Genomic DNA, 18,587 nt, shown 5'->3' with positions numbered 1-18,587 from the left:
TCGGTAATAAATCAAGTAGGCTTCTAGCTTATCAACTTAGAAGAGATCATGCTGACCGTACAATAAAATGCATACGTAATTCATCGGGACAATTAAAATATGATATGCAATCTATTAAATCCTCTTTTCATGGCTTTTATACACAGTTATATACATCTGAAAACCCGTCAGAGACAGATATTAATGTGTTTTTAGAAAATATATCTTTGCCTTCACTGTCAGGCGCTGATAGGGAAAAATTGAATTCCTTTTTTACCCCGGAGGAGGTGTATCAAGCAATTCTGTCACTACCTTCTGGAAAATCGCCAGGACTAGATGGATATCCTGTTGAATTTTACAAGGTCTTTTGGCCTGAAATCGAGCCCTTGTTTATGCCTATGATCGTAGACTTTGCACAAACTGGAATTCTTCCAGAAACGATGAGGACAGCTGTGATATCATTAATATATAAGAAAGATAAAGACGCTGCTGATTGTGCTTCCTTTCGTCCGATCTCTTTGTTGCCTGTCGATTTTAAGATAATTTCTAAATTAATTGCTCATAGGTTGGAAGATTTAATGCCCCAGCTTATTAATATAGATCAGTCTGGTTTTATAAAAAAACGAAACGCCTCTGATAATATTAGAAGATTACTGAATGTAATCGACCACTCGACCCGGTACAAAAACCCAGCATTAGTAATATCATTAGATGCAGAAAAAGCATTTGACAGGGTTGAGTGGTCATACCTTTTTTCAGTATTAAAGAAATTTAATTTTGGGGACAGATGCATAGGGTGGATAAAATCTATGTATAGTGATCCACAGGCTCAAATATGCGTTAATGGTACTCTTACAGAGAAGTTTGATTTACAAAGGGGCTGTCGACAGGGATGCCCCTTATCCCCTTTTTTATTTAATCTAGCAATTGAACCTTTAGCAGAAGCTGTACGGAATAATGTAGAAATTACGGGAGTTGATACTGGGAAAATAAAAAATAAAATCTCTTTGTATGCGGATGATATAATTTTGTATTTATCGAACCCAGAAAATACAGTTCCAAAAGTGTTGGATTTAATTAGTATGTTCGGGAAGATATCAGGTTATAAAATTAACTTAACTAAATCTAACGCTTTTTCTTTGAATATGTCAATTTCCAATAGTTTAAAGAGTTCTTTGCCCTTTACTTGGGCCGAGGCTGGTCTTAAATATCTTGGAGTGAAGGTATCTTCTGACCTTAAAGACTTATTTAATTTAAACTACCCTCCACTTCTCAAAAAGATTAAGGAAGATTTAGATTATTGGAAATTACTCCCTATCTCTCTTCTAGGAAGAATTAACACAACTAAAATGAATATACTACCAAGACTTAGTTTCTTATTTCAATCACTGCCTTGTTATCTCCATAAAGCTTTTTTTGACTCCTTAAATAAACTAATAAGTTCATTTGTCTGGAAGAATTCTACACCTAGAATATCTTTTAAAACACTAATTAGAGCTAAAGAAAATGGTGGATTAGGTCTTCCTGATCTTCAGTTGTATTATTGGGCTGCTCAAACAAAAGGTATGATTAGTTGGATACATCTTGATTGTAGAACTGCTCACTGGACAGGTATTGAAGAAGAGCTTTGCTCTCCTACGCCGTTGTCTTTTTTACCATATATTAATAACATAAGCACACTACACTCTGTGACAAGGTCTTATGTTGTCTATAATATACTTAGAGCCTGGCAAGATGTTAAGAGGTTTTGTGGATCTGCTGGTAAAATTTCCTGTCTGGCACCTCTATTTTCTAACCCAGATTTACCGCCAGCCCTTGGAAAATCTTTGCTTCTAAAATGGAAAGATTATGGTATATATCAGTTCCAACATTTATTTGTAAATTGCTCTTTAAAGTCATTCTCAGATTTAATTTTAGAATTCAAGATTCCAAAATGTGAGTTCTTTAAATATTTGCAAATTCGTCATTTGATAAGTACTTTGGATAAGGCAGGGCGTTTGTCATTGGAGCGATCTAGAATGGAGGATGTTTTGATAAAACAGGCAAAATTAAAAGGGATAGTTTCTGTTATCTATGGTGTACTTTTAGACCACCATGACTCTTCTTTGGCCTCACTTAAAATTGTGTGGCAAAAGGATCTTGAATGTACCTTTGATGATGACCAGTGGGGTATTATATGTAAGAGTGTTTTTACTTCTTTTTCTTGTAACAAAATTATAGAACAGAATTATAAATTTATGCATAGAATTTATTACACCCCCCTTCGATTGAGCAAAATGTATCCCAATGTGTCACCTAAATGCCACAGATGTGAATCATGTATAGGATCAATTATGCACATCTTTTGGAAATGTCAAAAGCTTGAGTACTTTTGGAAAGAGGTACATGATTGGACAGTTAAAGCTCTCGAAACATCATTGGACTTTACGCCTGTACTATATCTCTTTGGGACTGAATTTGATAAGACATATGACCCTGTATTTGTGCAAAGAATTAGTGTTATCTCTTACATAGCAAAAAAATGTGTATTGCTCAATTGGAAACAACATGAATCTCCAACATTTCATCTGTTTAAACTCCTCTTGTATGATACACTACGACTTGAACAATTTACTTATTCCTTAAGAGGCAGGGCTGATGTTTTTGGGAAAATATGGGCTTCTATTATAGACCTCTGACTTTGTTGTTTTTCAAAATTTGTATGACCATAACTTTAATTGAAATTGATGATTAAACCACTTTTTTATTTGTATTTTTTTTTTCTCTTTTTTCCTTTTTATACTTTTTTTTCTTTTTTTTTTTTTTTTTTTATTTATTCTCTTTTTCTACTTTTTTTTTTATGTATGTGATGTATGTATGTGTATATGTTAATCTGTTATGAGTATGTACGGATATATTTATATCCTTTTCAGTTCCATTCCTTACCCTTTCTATGTACATTATTTAAAAAAAAAAAAAACTTAATAAAAAAAAAAAAAAAAAAAAGTGTTAAAATTCTGAAAATGAATGAATTTTTGATAATCATGATCAGAATTGATTTTGGTTAAAAAATAAAGTGGTAAAAATATGAATATATAACATTTTTACGACCGTTTTAGGGCATGGACATTTTTATCAATTTTTAATCTAAGTGTGAGTGTTTTTTTATTAATGCACAAGGATTCAAACAGCCATATTTCATCGTATTTGCTCAAAAAAATTACATATTGGTCTGTAATTGTCAAATTGATTGTATTTTTATTGTTTTCAGTGACATAACATCTGGTCTGATAATCTGTCATTACTGTTTAATACCATAGTTTCTGAACCGAAATACCTGTAAACTAAAGTTTATTTACTCCGCTTATTCTTAAACAACAACAAAAAACATTTAAATTCTTTCACGTTATCTTTCTGAATTTGATACGAGTGCCACCCAAACCTGTTGGCCTTCTTCTAATGGGTATGAAATGATCTGTGTATTTCAAAGAGTTTTCCGATCCTGGAATTCCACAAACAGTTGGAAAGAATTGTGAGGTATAAGCCGTGTGTCCGAAGAATTTTCCACACTTTCAATCAGCAATATGTCAAGACTATGTGACATTAAGTTCTCTGAAGCCATGCTGGACGCCAAAGAAAAGACAAAGTTGACCACATTTGAACAAAAAACATGATTTTATGGTGCAGACTTTACAGTAACATCATGATGGATATACTCGGGTGATGATGATCCAGCTATGGTATAAAAGAAATAGATTGTCCAAAAATAAATATTCCATCATTTCAATGCAATAATTTAAAGTATTATTATATTTTCTTAGTTGAGGTTGTCTTCCAACATATCTTAAAAACTCATTATTAATAATAAAAGAGAACAAGTCAATGCTTGAAAAACAATCTAGTATAAAACCGTTAGACATTGACGTGACATTGAATGGCATGGTGCCCTGCAGCAATGTCTCATGCAAATTTCATAGGAAAACTTGTGATGTGACTCCTCACATTTCCTGAGGCTTTTTAATTTTTAATTAATTATAAATAAATTCCCCTAAAGTTCATTTCTATCTCATCCACTTTATATTACAACCCCATATAGTTTAAAATGCGTCTCATGGTAGAAACAAACCATCTAGGTTCAGTAAATGAAGATAAAATGTTACTGTAAATGTGTTTACGTGACACAGACTTTTTTTACTGTAGTTTAGACTTGGCTGCTGTCATTTTAACAGGCCAACCTTTTTTGTGTTTTCAGTAAACCCATGATGGACCTGCTGGTTACGCTTTGTGCAAAGTACCACCTGAATCCCTCAGGCCACACCATTGAGCTCATCACCACCAACAGAAACCACGTCAAGTTCAAACCCAACGCTCTGATCGGATCTCTCGAGGCTGAGAAGATCTTACTGAAACCGAAAGGCCTGGAGGACAAAAGCAAAAAGACAGGACCACAGATGCCAGAGGTAAAGCTTCAACTCTTTCTTTGCTGGTGTTATGCTTATATGCTTAGTTCACCCAAAAATAAAATGTTTAAATGATACAAAGTCAATGCAAAGATGTGAATTAGCGCGGTGCGATGTGAATTTGGTAGCACATGCTATTCGCCTCAAATGCGTCTTCCGTGCAAATTGAAAAAATTCAACTCAAGCAAAAAATTTGCCTGACCAACCGTCCAGCGAGTAATATTGAGCAAGGAACACAATGCGGATATACGCTTCACGTTTGGTGTGTACGCCCCATAAGTTGTCATAATAAGGTTTATGAAGACAAACGTTTTTGGAAAAGGTGCACACATAAATCATGCACATTGAGAAAAAATTAAATATCAAAAATCTATTGTGAAATAGCAGCATTTCCAAATCATAATTTTTTTCTTATCGCAATAAGTAATTCAAAAAATCATGCCAACAGATCTTATTATATCACAGCTATTGCACTAGGATTTATATTTGTGATATTTGTGATATCCAAGCATAATGCAAGAAAAGCCCCTTACTTGAGAGCGGCCAAGTATGAGGTGTTTCTGGAAGGTTGTTGTACACAATTTTGCATTTTTAAAGTATGATGTGACAGCAAAATCATTGCTGTTTTGTGATATATTACTTTTTTTTAAATGCCCGAAATACAACTTCATGTAGCTTAAAAACTTTCGTTAATTGTCCCAGAAATGATGGCAAAAGTCGAAATTTAAAGGGTCTTTTTAAGACAATTTTATGTCACTGATTATATGTCAATAAAATAGCATGATAATGCAAGTACATCCTTTCTAAGAACACAACTTAATTTTTTTTTAAGAATATTAAGATGAAAAATATGAAATATTAATATAATATTGAAATGTAAGAAAAAATATATTATAACTATTTAAACATAAATAAATAAATATGTATTTCAATTTTAAACAACTAATAGTCATTGTAAATTCCAGCTTATTTATTTTATTAAATTGTTTATAAATTTGTACATTTATTACATTGCGATACACTAAAATGTGACCCTGGACCACAAAACCAGATTATATCACTTGGGTATATTTGTAGCAATGGCCAACAATACATTATACAGTATGGGTCAAAATTTTCGATTTAAAAAAATCATGTTCCATCAAGTTATTTAGTAAATTTCCTACCGTTAATATATCAAAACTTTTATTCTTGTAAGTGGATACAGTTGCTAAGGACTTCATTTGGACAACTTTAAAGGTGATTTTCTCAATATTTAGATTTTTTGCACCCTCAGATTATCAAATATTTGTATCTAAGCCAAATATTGTCCTATCCTAACAAATCACAAATAATGGAAAGCTTATTTATTAAACTTTCAGATGATGTATAAATCTCAATTTAATTCACAAGACCCTTATGACCGGTTTTGTTGTCCATGGTCACATACATTATAGCATACTGTACATACTTTATATTTTATTAACAAGACATCTGTGATGTTAAAATCAACATGTTTCTTATCTATTGTATGGATTTTTTTACTGAGATTACCACAGTGCATTCTGGGTTTGCATAATCTGTGAAGGATACATGTGATTGAATTTACCCAAATAGGTATCTTAGAAGGTTGTATAATGATAGACGTGTGGGCAGCTGACTATATTTTATTTATTTTATTCAGTACCGTCCCTCAACACTTTCTTCTCTCACACAGGCAACTGTACGATTAGTGATAGACTACAAGAGGACACAGAAGACGATTCTCAGGGTGAGTCCTCGGGTTCCTTTGCGAGAACTTCTTCCTGCTATCTGTGAGAAATGCGAGTTCGACCCGCAGAGCACGGTTTTATTACGAAACGTCCACTCTGAAGACACGTTGGACCTGAACTGTTCACTTAATGACTTTGGCCTGAGAGAAGTCTACGCAAGAGATACCAGAGGTCAGCACAAACTTTGTTTGTTTACTCCGTGCACATTCAAAGCGCTCGTATTAAAACATGCCGGACTGGTTTCTATAAGGTCACATTGAGGTACTCAAAGCATTTCATGTGTTTTTATGATGTGTTTTGACAGTTTTTATCCCGGTGAGTCCTGTGAGTCTTCCACCTTCTCCGACTCGCTCGGGTGAGCATTATTTACATTTTTTGTTCTTTGTAACAAGTTTCTGCAATGCATTTTCAACATTTTATAATGTGTTTAGAAACAAATGTCTTATTTGACTTTACACAGACTTTAAATATGAAGTTAAGGACGTCTCTTGCAATGTTTTGATTAGTAGAGTACTGAGTTAGCGGTGCAAATGTCATAGATTCGATCCACAATAAAATGTTTAACTTTAATGGACCTAAAGTTGAATGTCAAATGTTGATAATGTCAACTTTAATCATAGACACGATACGTCGTAGAAAAGACAAGGAAAATAAGGGACTGTTCGGCTTGTTTAGAAAAGGAAGTCGAAAGCATTCAGAACAGGTGAGTACTTGACTCCTGTGTGTTTATATGAGAAAATGATAAAGCTGTGAAACATGATACAGTTTTTTTTTTACTCTAAGGTGAGTTCAAAGTCAAGTGTATTTTTGTTGTGTACTTTGCAAACATTCTCTGAGCACCAGTGATCATATTTGTTTTTGCAAATTCAAAGGCATTGGCATTGGTCGAGAGTTTGCTGACATGTGATTGGTTGTCTTTCTCTGAAGTCTGTGACCGTGAGCGCACCGGCATCTCCGATACAAAGGAGACAGCGTCCGATGAGCCTGAGTTCCTTCAGCACTCATTCGCAGATGTACGATTCGAACACCATGCCCTCTGAAATGCCAAAGAAGAGACGAGCCCCGCTGCCACCCAACATGATGTCACAGAGTACGCCTGCTGACCTCAGCCATCATCAGGAAAACAATGAAACTGCACGAACCGCAGAGGATAGCGACCAGGTATTTGGACTGTTTTGTGCTACTGCTAATATTTGCTTGTGAAACCTGCTTTGAATGTGCAGAGGGGTCGAAAAGTTTAAGATTGAAAATCAATGATTTGTTAAACCTTGTAAACCTGTTGTTGAAGCAAAACTTCAGAAATTTGTGACTTCTTTACTTAAATTGTTAGCCTGAAATTTTTATTTTATAATGAAACTGTTTGTAATAAATTAGAAACAAAATTATAGAGGCACAAAAGTCTGTCTGTCTGTCTGTCTGTCTGTCTGTCCATCTATCTACAGTGTCTGTCTGTCGTGTTTGTCTGTCTATCTGTCTGTCTATTGTGCCTGTCTGTCCTGTCTGTCTCTTCTGTCTATTGTGTCTGTCTGTCTGTCTGTCTATCACATCTGTCTCTCTGTCTGTTATCGTGTCTGCCTGTCTATCTATCATGTCTTTCTGTCTATCAATCATGTCTGTCAATGTCATGTCTGTCTGTTTATCGTGTCTGTCTGTCTATCGTTTCTGTATATCATGTCTGTCTGTCCTGTCTATTGTGTCTGTCTATATCATGTCTGCCTGTCTATCTATCATGCCTGTCTATCTGTATGTCTATCTCTCATGCCTATCTGTCTGTCTGCCTGTCTGTCCTGTCTATCGTGTCTGCCTGTATATTGTGTCTGTCTGTCTGTCCTGTCCATTGTGTCTTTCTGTCTGTCTGTCTATCACGTCTGTCTCTCTGTCTGTCTATAGTGTCTGCCTGTCTATCTATCATGTCTGTTTGTCTATCGTGTCTGTCTATATCGTGTCTGTCTGTATCGTGTCTGTCTGTCCTGTCTATTGTGTCTGTCTATATTGTGTCTGTCTGTCTGTCTATATCATTTCTGTCTGTCTATCGTTTCCGTCTATCGTGTCTGTCTGTCTATTGTGTCGGTCTGTCCTGTCTATTGTGTCTGTCTATATTGTGTCTGTCTGTCTGTCTATATCATGTCTGTCTGTCTGTCTGTCTGTCCTGTCCATTGTGTCTTTCTGTCTCTCTGTCTATCACGTCTGTCTCTCTGTCTGTCTATCATGTCTGTTTGTCTATCGTGTCTGTCTATATCGTGTCTGTCTATCTATATCATGTCTGTCTGTCTATATCATGTCTGTCTGTCTATATCATGTCTGTCTGTCTATCGTTTCTGTATATATCTATCTGTCTGTGTATCATTTCTGTCCGTCTATCGTTTCCGTCTATCTGTCTTGTCTATCGTGTATGTCTGTCTATTGTGTCTGTCTATATTGTGTCTGTCTGTCTGTCTATATCATGTCTGTCTGTCTATCGTTTCTGTCTATATCATGTCTGTCTGTCTGCATGTCTGTCCTGTCTATCGTGTCTCTCTGTCTGTCTCTCTGTCCTGTCTATTGTGTCTCTCTGTCTATTGTGTCTGTCTATCACGTCTGTCTCTGTCTATCATGTCTGCCTGTCTATATATCATGTCTGTCTATATCATGTCTGTCTGTCTGTCTATCGTTTCTGTATATATCAATAAAATCTCTCTGTCAATCATTTCTGTCTTTCTATCGTTTCTGTCTGTCTGTCTGTCTGTCCTGTCTATCATGCCTGTCTGTCTATTGTGTCTGTCTGTCCTGTCTATCGTGTCTGTCTGTGTATCGTTTCGTGTCTGTCTGTCTGTCTGTCTATCTATTGTGTCTGTCTGTCTGTCCTGTCTATCGTGTCTGTCTGTCTATTGTGTCTGTCTGTCTGTCTGTCCTGTCTATCGTGTCTGTCTATATTGTGTCTGTCCTGTCTATCGTGTCTGTCTATACAGTGTCTGTCTGTCCTGTCTATCGTGTCTGTCTGTCTATTGTGTCTGTCTGTCCTGTCTATTTTGTCTGTCTATATTGTGTCTGTCTGTGTATCGTTTTTGTCTATATCATGTCTGTCTGTCTATATCATGTCTGTCTCTCTATCGTTTCTGTATATATCTATCTGTCTGTGTATCATTTCTGTCTGTCTATCGTGTCTCTCTGTCTGTCTCTCTGTCCTGTCTATTGTGTCTCTCTGTCTATTGTGTCTGTCTATCACGTCTGTCTCTGTCTATCATGTCTGCCTGTCTATATATCATGTCTGTCTATATCATGTCTGTCTGTCTGTCTATCGTTTCTCTATCTATCTATCTATCTATCTATCTATCTATCTATCTATCTATCTATCTATCTATCTATCTATCTATCTATCTATCTATCTATCTATCTATCTATCTATCTATCTATCTATCTATCTATCTATCTATCGTGTCTGTCTATTTCATGTCTGTCTGTCTGTCCAAAAACTTTTAATTAACAATGAGGCTCTCCAACATATGATTTGACTTCATCACCAGTCCTTGAACACTATTATAACACTTTTTGTTTTGTAACTCTTGACTCGGTCGAGCCACTTCATCACTGTGTCATCTGGGAATGTGGTTACGTTTCACACAGCCAAATATTTGGAATTATCTGTCATATTTATCGCCGACCCCCACGTCTGTTTTCCACAGATGATGTCCCCTTCGAGTCAGGGACCCTCGAACGAATCGCGTCTCAGGAGGGCGTCCACCAAACGAAAGGCTCCTCCGCCTCCCACCCTGACCGCCGTAGCTCCTCCTGATGAAGCTGCACAGGACCGAAGCGTGACAGGTTGGTTAAAATCCCTGCACATGTGTTCAACAAAAAGAATTCAAAGAATGTGCTCACTTTATTAGCTTTTCCTGGGTCTTCAACTTCAACCAATCATGTATGAGTATTCATGGGATATAAACGTTTAATACTCAATTTTTTTTATCAGAACTAAGTTTAGTTATATAGACTGCTGTGGTCAAGGTAAAGTAATGGAAAGAAAGCAGACCTAAAGAGGATTTTAAGCATGATAGGACTTGAATGAGCATAGCAGCTGTACTTTGAAAGGGATGTAAACGCATTATGAAGCGTAGCTGGAAATATGTGGACTGTGCAAAAAGTTTTCGTGTCTCTGTGTGTCAATGTTTTGTATGTTGTGTCGCCACCTAGTGGTTTAACAGATACATCACCACTTTTCTCTCTCTGGTGTGCAATGTCAAGAATCCTTCCAATTCTTTGTTCTTCTATTATAAAGTCCTGAAAAGCATAGTTTCCTGTCTCTCTCAAGGTGAAAGGTCAACCCTCCCTTCTATAATTAGACATTTGTATTTTAAATAATACCAAGTTAAAGCAGATTAGATTTAGACTTTGAGAGCCGGCACATAGTGCAAATCCAATGAGCTGCCTGTTAGTGAACTACTTGTTCAGCACGAGAAACACACATACTGATAAAGATGTAAACCTTGAAATACACGTTAGGTCGCTTTGTATGACCAAATGCATAAACATAAATGTGTTTTGAAGGCTGAAGACATCAGACAGTATATCAGATCTGTGTTTTGGTGTAGTGTATGCCTGGGTTTGGGTGGTGTCTTGGCTGGTGAGATTATTCTGGATGTAAGTCTCTGCTTTTAAATGTTTGCAGCTGTATTAATTAGACGTTTTCTCTCTCACACACGCGCAGTTGCAAATGGGCCACAGCTGTTTTTGTGTGCATATGTGTGTTACTTCAGTGTAAACAGAGCTTTGACGTATCATGTTGTGTGAGAGACTCGTATTGCAAAAGCTTTCACGATGATCATTTTCAGGATGTCATGGTTTTAATGTCTGGCTGTCATGAGTCTTTTTGGCACGTTAGCATGACTTCATATCAATTCAGACAGCATTTCTAAGCTGCACGCACCTGCCGGTGATCACAGGTTTTGTGCAGACAAGCTCATCTCAAGCAAACCTCATAATAATCCCCAATGAACCTGTCATTATGACATAGGTTCATTTAAAGAAGAGTCACTTTGTTGCACATTTTGTGTCAAAAGGCATTATTTTTTCTGATATTATTTTAATAATGTGTCATTAATCACAAGGTGTGTGTGTGCGTGCGTGCGTGCATCCATGTGTGTGTGTGTGTGTGTGTGTGTGTGTACTGTCAACATTGTTACTCTATTTTGGTAACATGCAAAGTGTAAATACTGTATTACCATTACAGAGAAATACTGTGTTAGTAGTGGGGTTATCTGATGGTAATGCATGTTGTGTTTAGCATTTATTGTGCATGTACTGTACCATGGCGTTTTGTCCAAGTTATGCTTTGATCAACAATTCAATATTTGAATTCAGATTTCCTGTTCACTTTTTGCTGTATTTTTAGGTATGTGTCCACTTATTGCTGTTTAAATTTGTTAAATCCAAAGATTGGTTACTGACAAAAAATCCCCAACAGTTTGTATAAAATTATTTGAAAAAGACTTATTAGGTTATCACAAGCAAATAAGCAAACATATGGAAGGTGTATAAAGTCTAGATGTTGTATTTGATGTATAAATGTTATGTTTTAAAAAAATATATAAACATATCTTTTTTAAATAGCACTATGAAAACATTTTGCACAATTATTTTTACACTTAGTACTGATAATATTTATGAAAATTGTTTACATGGGATTAATTGAAAACATTAAGAATATAAGTGTGATATTCTTATAAATAAAAATAAATACACTGCAAAAAATGACTTAGTATTTAATATTTTTTGTCTAGTTTTTCAGTACAAATATCTAAAAATTCTTGAATCAAGAGGTATTTTCTTGATGAGCAAAATCACCTAAGAAAATAAGAAAATGTTAACTTATTTCAGACATTTTTTTCTTAGCCCATTGGCAGATTTATTTGCTTTTTTAAGCTCAAATTTAGTTAAATTTGTATAATTTTTTGTCTAAAAACTATACTTTTTTTCTTAGGTCATTTTGCTCATCAAAAAAGCATCTTAATTTAAGAATTTTTAGATATTTGTACAGAAAACAACAACAACAACAAAAATACTAAACTATATATAAATCCATTTTGACTAATTTCTGTAAAAATGACAAGATGAAAACCATTATTTTTTGTTACAAACTTTTTGACAAATATATTTAGGTTATAATAACATTAAAAAATTAAAATCTATAATTTGATTTTCAAAGATTTATTATAAAAATATTTTTTTCCACAAAATACAATAAATCCATGAAATGTTTCCATCTCCTGAGTGCCTCTCACGTAAATTATTTGATTTTGATGGCTTACGTTTCTTCCCCGTCAAAGAAAAACACCACAGGTTTATCCTTGCCATCAAAGTATTATTTTGTTTTTGTTTGTTTGTTGATTACGAAGTACAAAGTAGATGAGGGAAAACTAAGATTCTCTGTGGATTCAATGTGCCGCCATTGTTATTTACAGTGCATGGAATGATGTGCTGTGATTGGTTTTGCGATTGTGATTTATTGCATTCTGCAGAGAAGAAGGACTGTCATTTGTCGCGGATTGGGAAAAAAGGGAGAAAAGATGACAGAATAACACGGCGGATATTGGATTTTGCGTAAAATTAAGAATTTACTTTTTAATACTGACCTGATACAATACTGATGTAATGATGTAATAATTTCATATATCCTATTTATGAAACAGTTTTTCCAGTCCTTGATTCTGATTGGTCAATAGCTATGGTTTATTTATGATAAAACACATCTTTGACCGCTGCACTCGATGATTCTGAGTATATCACTGCTTATTGTCCTTAGCAATGTAAACATGGGAGTATTTTTTCAGCAGAAGGATTTTACTTAATGGAAGTTGTGTTAACACATATTTGTTCTTTTATATTTGTATTGTGTGGTAACAGTTTTATAAAAGCATTAAGGTAGTTGAGGTTTTGCTGTATCGTGTATAAATGGAAGCTTAAGGGGTTGCATTGATGCCGCTTCACGTTGTGCCTAACAACACTCTTCAGCTGTGAATTATTCACAACAACACAGCCACTAGTACCTTAATGCTTATATTTATACATATATACATATATAATGCTTACATTTTATATCATTCAATTAGTATTTACGGTAAAGATGCACCTTACTTACTACAATGCCAAAATGTAAAAAAGTGCCATAGAAAAATGTTGAATCGTCGAGTTGAATTAAATCTTTAATCATACTGTATACCAATAATGTTGCTCAACTTGTTATTTTACTGTCTAACATTTAGAAAGTCCTAAACATTTGTCCATATACACTAAACATTAGATGGATTGGTTGAGGATGTAGAGTCGTGCTGTGATTTTAATGGAAATGTGGGAGAAGAAAACAGATGATTTTATCTCTGCAAAGCTCTGTTTATGTCATTAGCTGTGACAGCAGATCATCATTCATCTGACTAATAGCTGTTTGTCCCGCTGATTCACCAGCAGGTGGCGTATGAGAGTCTCAGCATCATCTGCATCTTTATCATCTCTTCACAAACTCATGAGAAAGACTCTTTATCATAAACTTGTTCCTTTTCTGTTTTCTGTGATCTTTCTGTCAGATATCAAATGTAGATGAAATATGGTTTTAAAATGGTTTTAGAATAAGAGAAGGGAGTGTGGCGTGATACAAGAGACATTAAACTAGCAGGGCTTTGTTTGGAAGGAGTCGGTTAACTATTTTTATAAAAAGATTTGACTGATCATTAATATAGTATAAGTGGGTATTAAATGATATGCATGTGTGAGTGTATATGTGAATGCATGAGACGGATGTTTGATTTTTGGGAGCGTGAAGTGCCTTTGCTCCAATCTGGTTATATCAACTCGCAATTCTCAATTGTTTCCTTTCTTTCTGTGTGCTTTTCTTGCTTTTTAATCTTTAAGCTCCTTAAAATTTGTTTGGGACATAATTGTTTTCTCTGCAAGTGTTTTTTGCATTTTTGCACACACATTTTTTAAGTAAGTTTCACATAAAATTTTAAGCAATTGCATAAATTCCATGTGAAACTTACTTAAAAATATGGATGCAAAAATGATGCACTAGATTTTTAAGTAAACCCAGCCTTTATTTTTTTCAGTGTTACCTAAAAAGAGCTCCTACTGTCAGATGTGTTGTGATTTATTTATTTTTCTTGCTAAGATGTGACAGTTTTCTGTAAAGTTTAAAAAGGTAGATGGACGGGTCTGGAGGTTTGTTTTAGACTGGATGTGCATACGTTCTCCAAAGATCCAGGAGGATTCATGATTGTGTTCGATTTTAATAGCAAGTTCAGTGTATGCAATGTTTTTTTTCTATAGTCTAATAGAAAACCAAATGTCAAATCTCTGACTATTTATGAGTGTAACCCACGTATTTCCCCAATATATTTCGGTAATACTTTATAATAAGGGTCCATGAATCATAACAGGCGGTACCAGCTGCCCCAACCGAATTATAAAGTTTTAATGTCAACATTGTATAGATATGATAATGCAGTAACAACGTTCAATATGTGACATCAATTTAATCTCACTACCTCGACTTGACAGTCCCATAAGGCTATATTTTCATTAATCCCTGACCCTACAGTAGCAAACTTGCTCAAATATTTTAAAACAATGCCTTATGCTTTTAATAATCTATTAAAGAGAACATCATGAAAGCAATTTGACATGCATGACAAATTTGTCAAAAGGTTATCCTGTTTGCTATTTGTGTAAAGAGACACTCATAATTATAATGAACTAATACCTAAATTAATATTTACTTAAATATGAAGTAATGCTGAGTTAAGGCATGTACTAATCATAAACTAATGAAGAGTCATCATTAACTGCAACATGACTCAACACATGAATTAATTGTTAAATAATACATTAACTAACAACTAAAAACCACTTAATGTTGTACTTCATGATGACTCTTCATTAGTTAATGATTAGTACATGCATTAGTTTATGCTAAAGTAAAAATAAGTTGGTTATGATTCATGCACCATTATTATAAAGTCTAACCTACATTTCATATAGACAGCTGCTAAATGTATATCAACATGTCCTCGTGTCATCATTCAGGTTCTTAGCCAGAATATAAACTGGACAAGTTTATGCAACCTGGTTTAAAGTTTGAACTTTGAAAGATAAATGGAGAATAAAGATAATACTGAGGAAAGAAAGCACAAACAAGATAAAGATATCAAGAGAAGTCAACTTCAGAAGAGCTCAGATTGAAAATATCAGAGCAAGTGAGATAAAAAGATCACAGGAATGTTTCTTCATCTTGAATGTCTCCAGTGACAGCAATTGAACAGAATGAAACCAGCGGACTGAGATGTCTTAATTAACTGCTTGCTTACCCGCCTGCTCGGAGAGAGAAATCATATTAATACTGCATATGGCAGCTCTCTCATATATCTGTTTATTCATGAGAGAGAGAGGATGTGCATAACTTCATTTTGATGTGGGATATCCCTGCGTGACTGGTGCTTAGGGACATGATGATGATAAACTCAAAGTGTTGGAGGATACTGAGTTTTGCATCATGCTATTTACAATAAATGCAGAATCTCATAAAAGCATTACTTTATGAAGTTTTACGCAAACATTTGAATTATGCAATATGATGCAAGAGGCTTTGCTGTATAAGTAATATAGTCAAGAGGGAAAGTAGCTTGTTTGCAAAGCGAATTCGATGCGTAGAAATATTCAATGAGGTGCGGTTAGTTTTCTGCATTGTTTTAAATAGCATGAAGCAAAAATGCTATCTATCTAAAAGTGCTTGTTTTCTATATAATAAAAATATATTTTGAAAAAAAAATTCATTAAAACTTATAAAGTCATTCTTTGCTATTCAGGTAATCTGGTGAAGTGATCTTCACATTAAATAGTTAAGGAGAAGTTTGTATTTTAATTCATTTAGAAAGCTTTATTGACCAGTCAGTATCTGTTTTATAATAAAGCATTGCATTTCTGTATTCAACTGTACATTACTGTATATTTCTGTAGAGCTGGTTTTGGCGTCTCCTCTGGAGGAGATCCGGGAACAGGAGGAGGTATTTGTACCCAGAGAAGATCATGTGAGTCCTGGAGAGCTGGAGGACGACAGCAGTCTGAATCTGTCTGCTGATATCTCACTCGATTCGGCTACTCAAAATTCTGAGATGGAAAGTGTGTCTCCACATGGGACGTCCCGAGACGATCCATCACATGACCTCTCCGCTGACCCTGGGTATGTGGAAGCTGTACAGGGTGTTTGCTACTATACATAAAGTTAATACATTAGAGCAGTGGTTCTCAAACTGGGGTCTGGGGGCCCCAGTTTTATTACATTTTACAAAATACATTCATTTATCATGAATTATATGTAATTAAACCTAAAAAAAATATGGCTACTAACCAACAGCACTACTTGGTATAACTTAATATGTTTTGTTTAATTAAAATGTAAAATTTTAGAACAGTTTTTGTCATAAATTTCCTTTGGGGGGACCGCGAAGGAATGCACCGTACACAAGGGGGGCCGCACGCGGAAAAGTTTGAGAACCACTGCATTAGAGAGCTCATTAAAAGTCAAACATTTTATAAAAAAATTGAAACAATATGATAAAAAAAGTTACTTGTATTTGTGATCACGATTAATGGCATACAAAATAAAAGTTTGTGTTTGCATAATATTTTTGTGTACTGTAAATATTATGTATATATAAATACACACATGCATGTATAAATTTATTAAATTAAACATTTAAATATTTTATTTATGTATTTTTTTTATTTATATATAATATAAATATATAAATATAAATTATGTGTTATATAAATGTTTCTTAAATATATGCATGTGTGTATTTATCAGGGTTCCCACAGTGCTTGAAATCCTTGAAAGTTTGTGAATCTGGGGTAATAATTTAAGGCCCTGGGAAGTTTTTGAAAATATACATGCATAGATACAGGTCATTGAAAGTGCTTGAATCTATTTTGTGCAAGAAGTTTTCTGAAAAAAAAATCCATATAATTCCCTGTGTAGTGTAGGATAATATCATAAAATTCTAGACTTTTTAAGCACACGTGCTAAACTGTTCGCTTTAAATGCTTATATCTTCTGTATGTGAATGTTGATTTATACCAAAATGCTTTTTGGCATAGTTGTGTTTGACACATGAAAACGTCTCTGGTTATGTATGTAACTGTTGTTCCCTAAGAAGGGAACGAGACGCTGTGTCTCCCTTGCCATACTTCCTGCGTCCCTGTAACACAGTCTTTGGCAATATTTTGGATAGCGATATACTTCCTGGCTCCCGCGTCACCCTGTCTTTGTCGTTAAGCCTCACCATTGGTTGAATTTGATATACACATTCAGACGCACTTAACCCTGGAGGCGTCCCCAAAGTGTCACCGCAGTGACGCAGCGCGAGTTCCCTCAAAAGGGAACTGTAACAATGTATCTTAAAAGGTAACACAATGTAAACTTGCTCTCACTTGAAATGTGTCCCCACATTTACTCCTTGAATATGAGGGTATTGGACCTGGAAAGTCCTTGAAAGGTCCTTAAATTTGAAGTTAGCTAAGGTGTGGGAACCCTAATTTATATATACAAAGTAATTACACACGGTGCACACACAAATATACTATGCAAAAACAAACTTTTATTTTGTATGCAATCAATCGCAATTAATCTTTTGACAGCCCTAGTTACATGTCATTTTTTGCCTCAGTGACTTGAGATGTCTGATATTTCACCATGTGAGCAAAGTCAACAGTAATTACAAGCTGTTTGTTTTCATTTATTCATTAATTTTATTTAATTTATTTTTGGTTAGACATCTATACAATTTTGACTGATAGCTCTTATTTTTCCTTGTTTCAGACATGTAGGCTTTGTTTCGACTGCTATTTGACATCTTTTAAGCGCAAATTCAACATCTTTTTAAATGTGTTGCTTTTTATACAAGACTGTATGTTGGTGGGTTTTAAAAATGTTTTTATTTATTTTATTGTATTTTTTACTCTTGACAGAGTATCTGACATTGCAGTGAATGGAGTTCAGTCAGATCAGGTCATGAGCCAGCACATCCCATCACAGATGGGTGAGTTTAAGCTTAAGAACTTCTGAGACATCTTTTAAACAACATAAAGTCATATTACCAAAGACAAGTAAACGGCGATATACTACATTTACATTTATGCATTTATTTAAACTAAATTGACTTACAGTGCATTACAAGGTAAACGGTGTGTGTTCCTATGATTCGAACCTATAAATCTTTTGTGCTGCTAATGCAATGCTGTACCACTGTGCTACATAAAAGTGCAGGACTGAATTTATGTTTCTGATGATCTAAAGGCTTAAAATGATTTGTTTTGTAAACAGTATTTGTGCCTATGCATGAATTTCGTCTTTTATTATTGCGCATTGATGTGCAATGCGTCAAATTCTCCAGAA

The 18,587-nt window shown here is 34.7% G+C and overlaps 1 protein-coding gene across 3 annotated transcripts in view; it reads left to right on the top strand.

Annotated features, from left to right (window-relative positions):
* cobll1b (cordon-bleu WH2 repeat protein-like 1b) overlaps positions 1-18,587 on the top strand; it is a 66,057-nt gene that overhangs the window by 40,566 nt on the left and 6,904 nt on the right. For all 3 annotated transcript variants that reach the window (XM_065252334.2, XM_065252335.2, XM_065252337.2), the window contains 8 exons: positions 4,211-4,418; positions 6,115-6,340; positions 6,474-6,524; positions 6,790-6,872; positions 7,097-7,330; positions 9,832-9,970; positions 16,151-16,373; positions 18,161-18,231. In XM_065252334.2, coding sequence (XP_065108406.1) covers positions 4,211-4,418; positions 6,115-6,340; positions 6,474-6,524; positions 6,790-6,872; positions 7,097-7,330; positions 9,832-9,970; positions 16,151-16,373; positions 18,161-18,231 — 1,235 coding nt within the window. The remainder of the gene's footprint in view (positions 1-4,210; positions 4,419-6,114; positions 6,341-6,473; positions 6,525-6,789; positions 6,873-7,096; positions 7,331-9,831; positions 9,971-16,150; positions 16,374-18,160; positions 18,232-18,587) is intronic.

The sequence above is a fragment of the Paramisgurnus dabryanus genome, chromosome 15 (genome assembly GCF_030506205.2).
Source record: "Paramisgurnus dabryanus chromosome 15, PD_genome_1.1, whole genome shotgun sequence".
NCBI classification, from domain to species: Eukaryota; Metazoa; Chordata; class Actinopteri; order Cypriniformes; family Cobitidae; genus Paramisgurnus; species Paramisgurnus dabryanus.
This window is presented reverse-complemented; position numbering and strand designations above follow the sequence as displayed.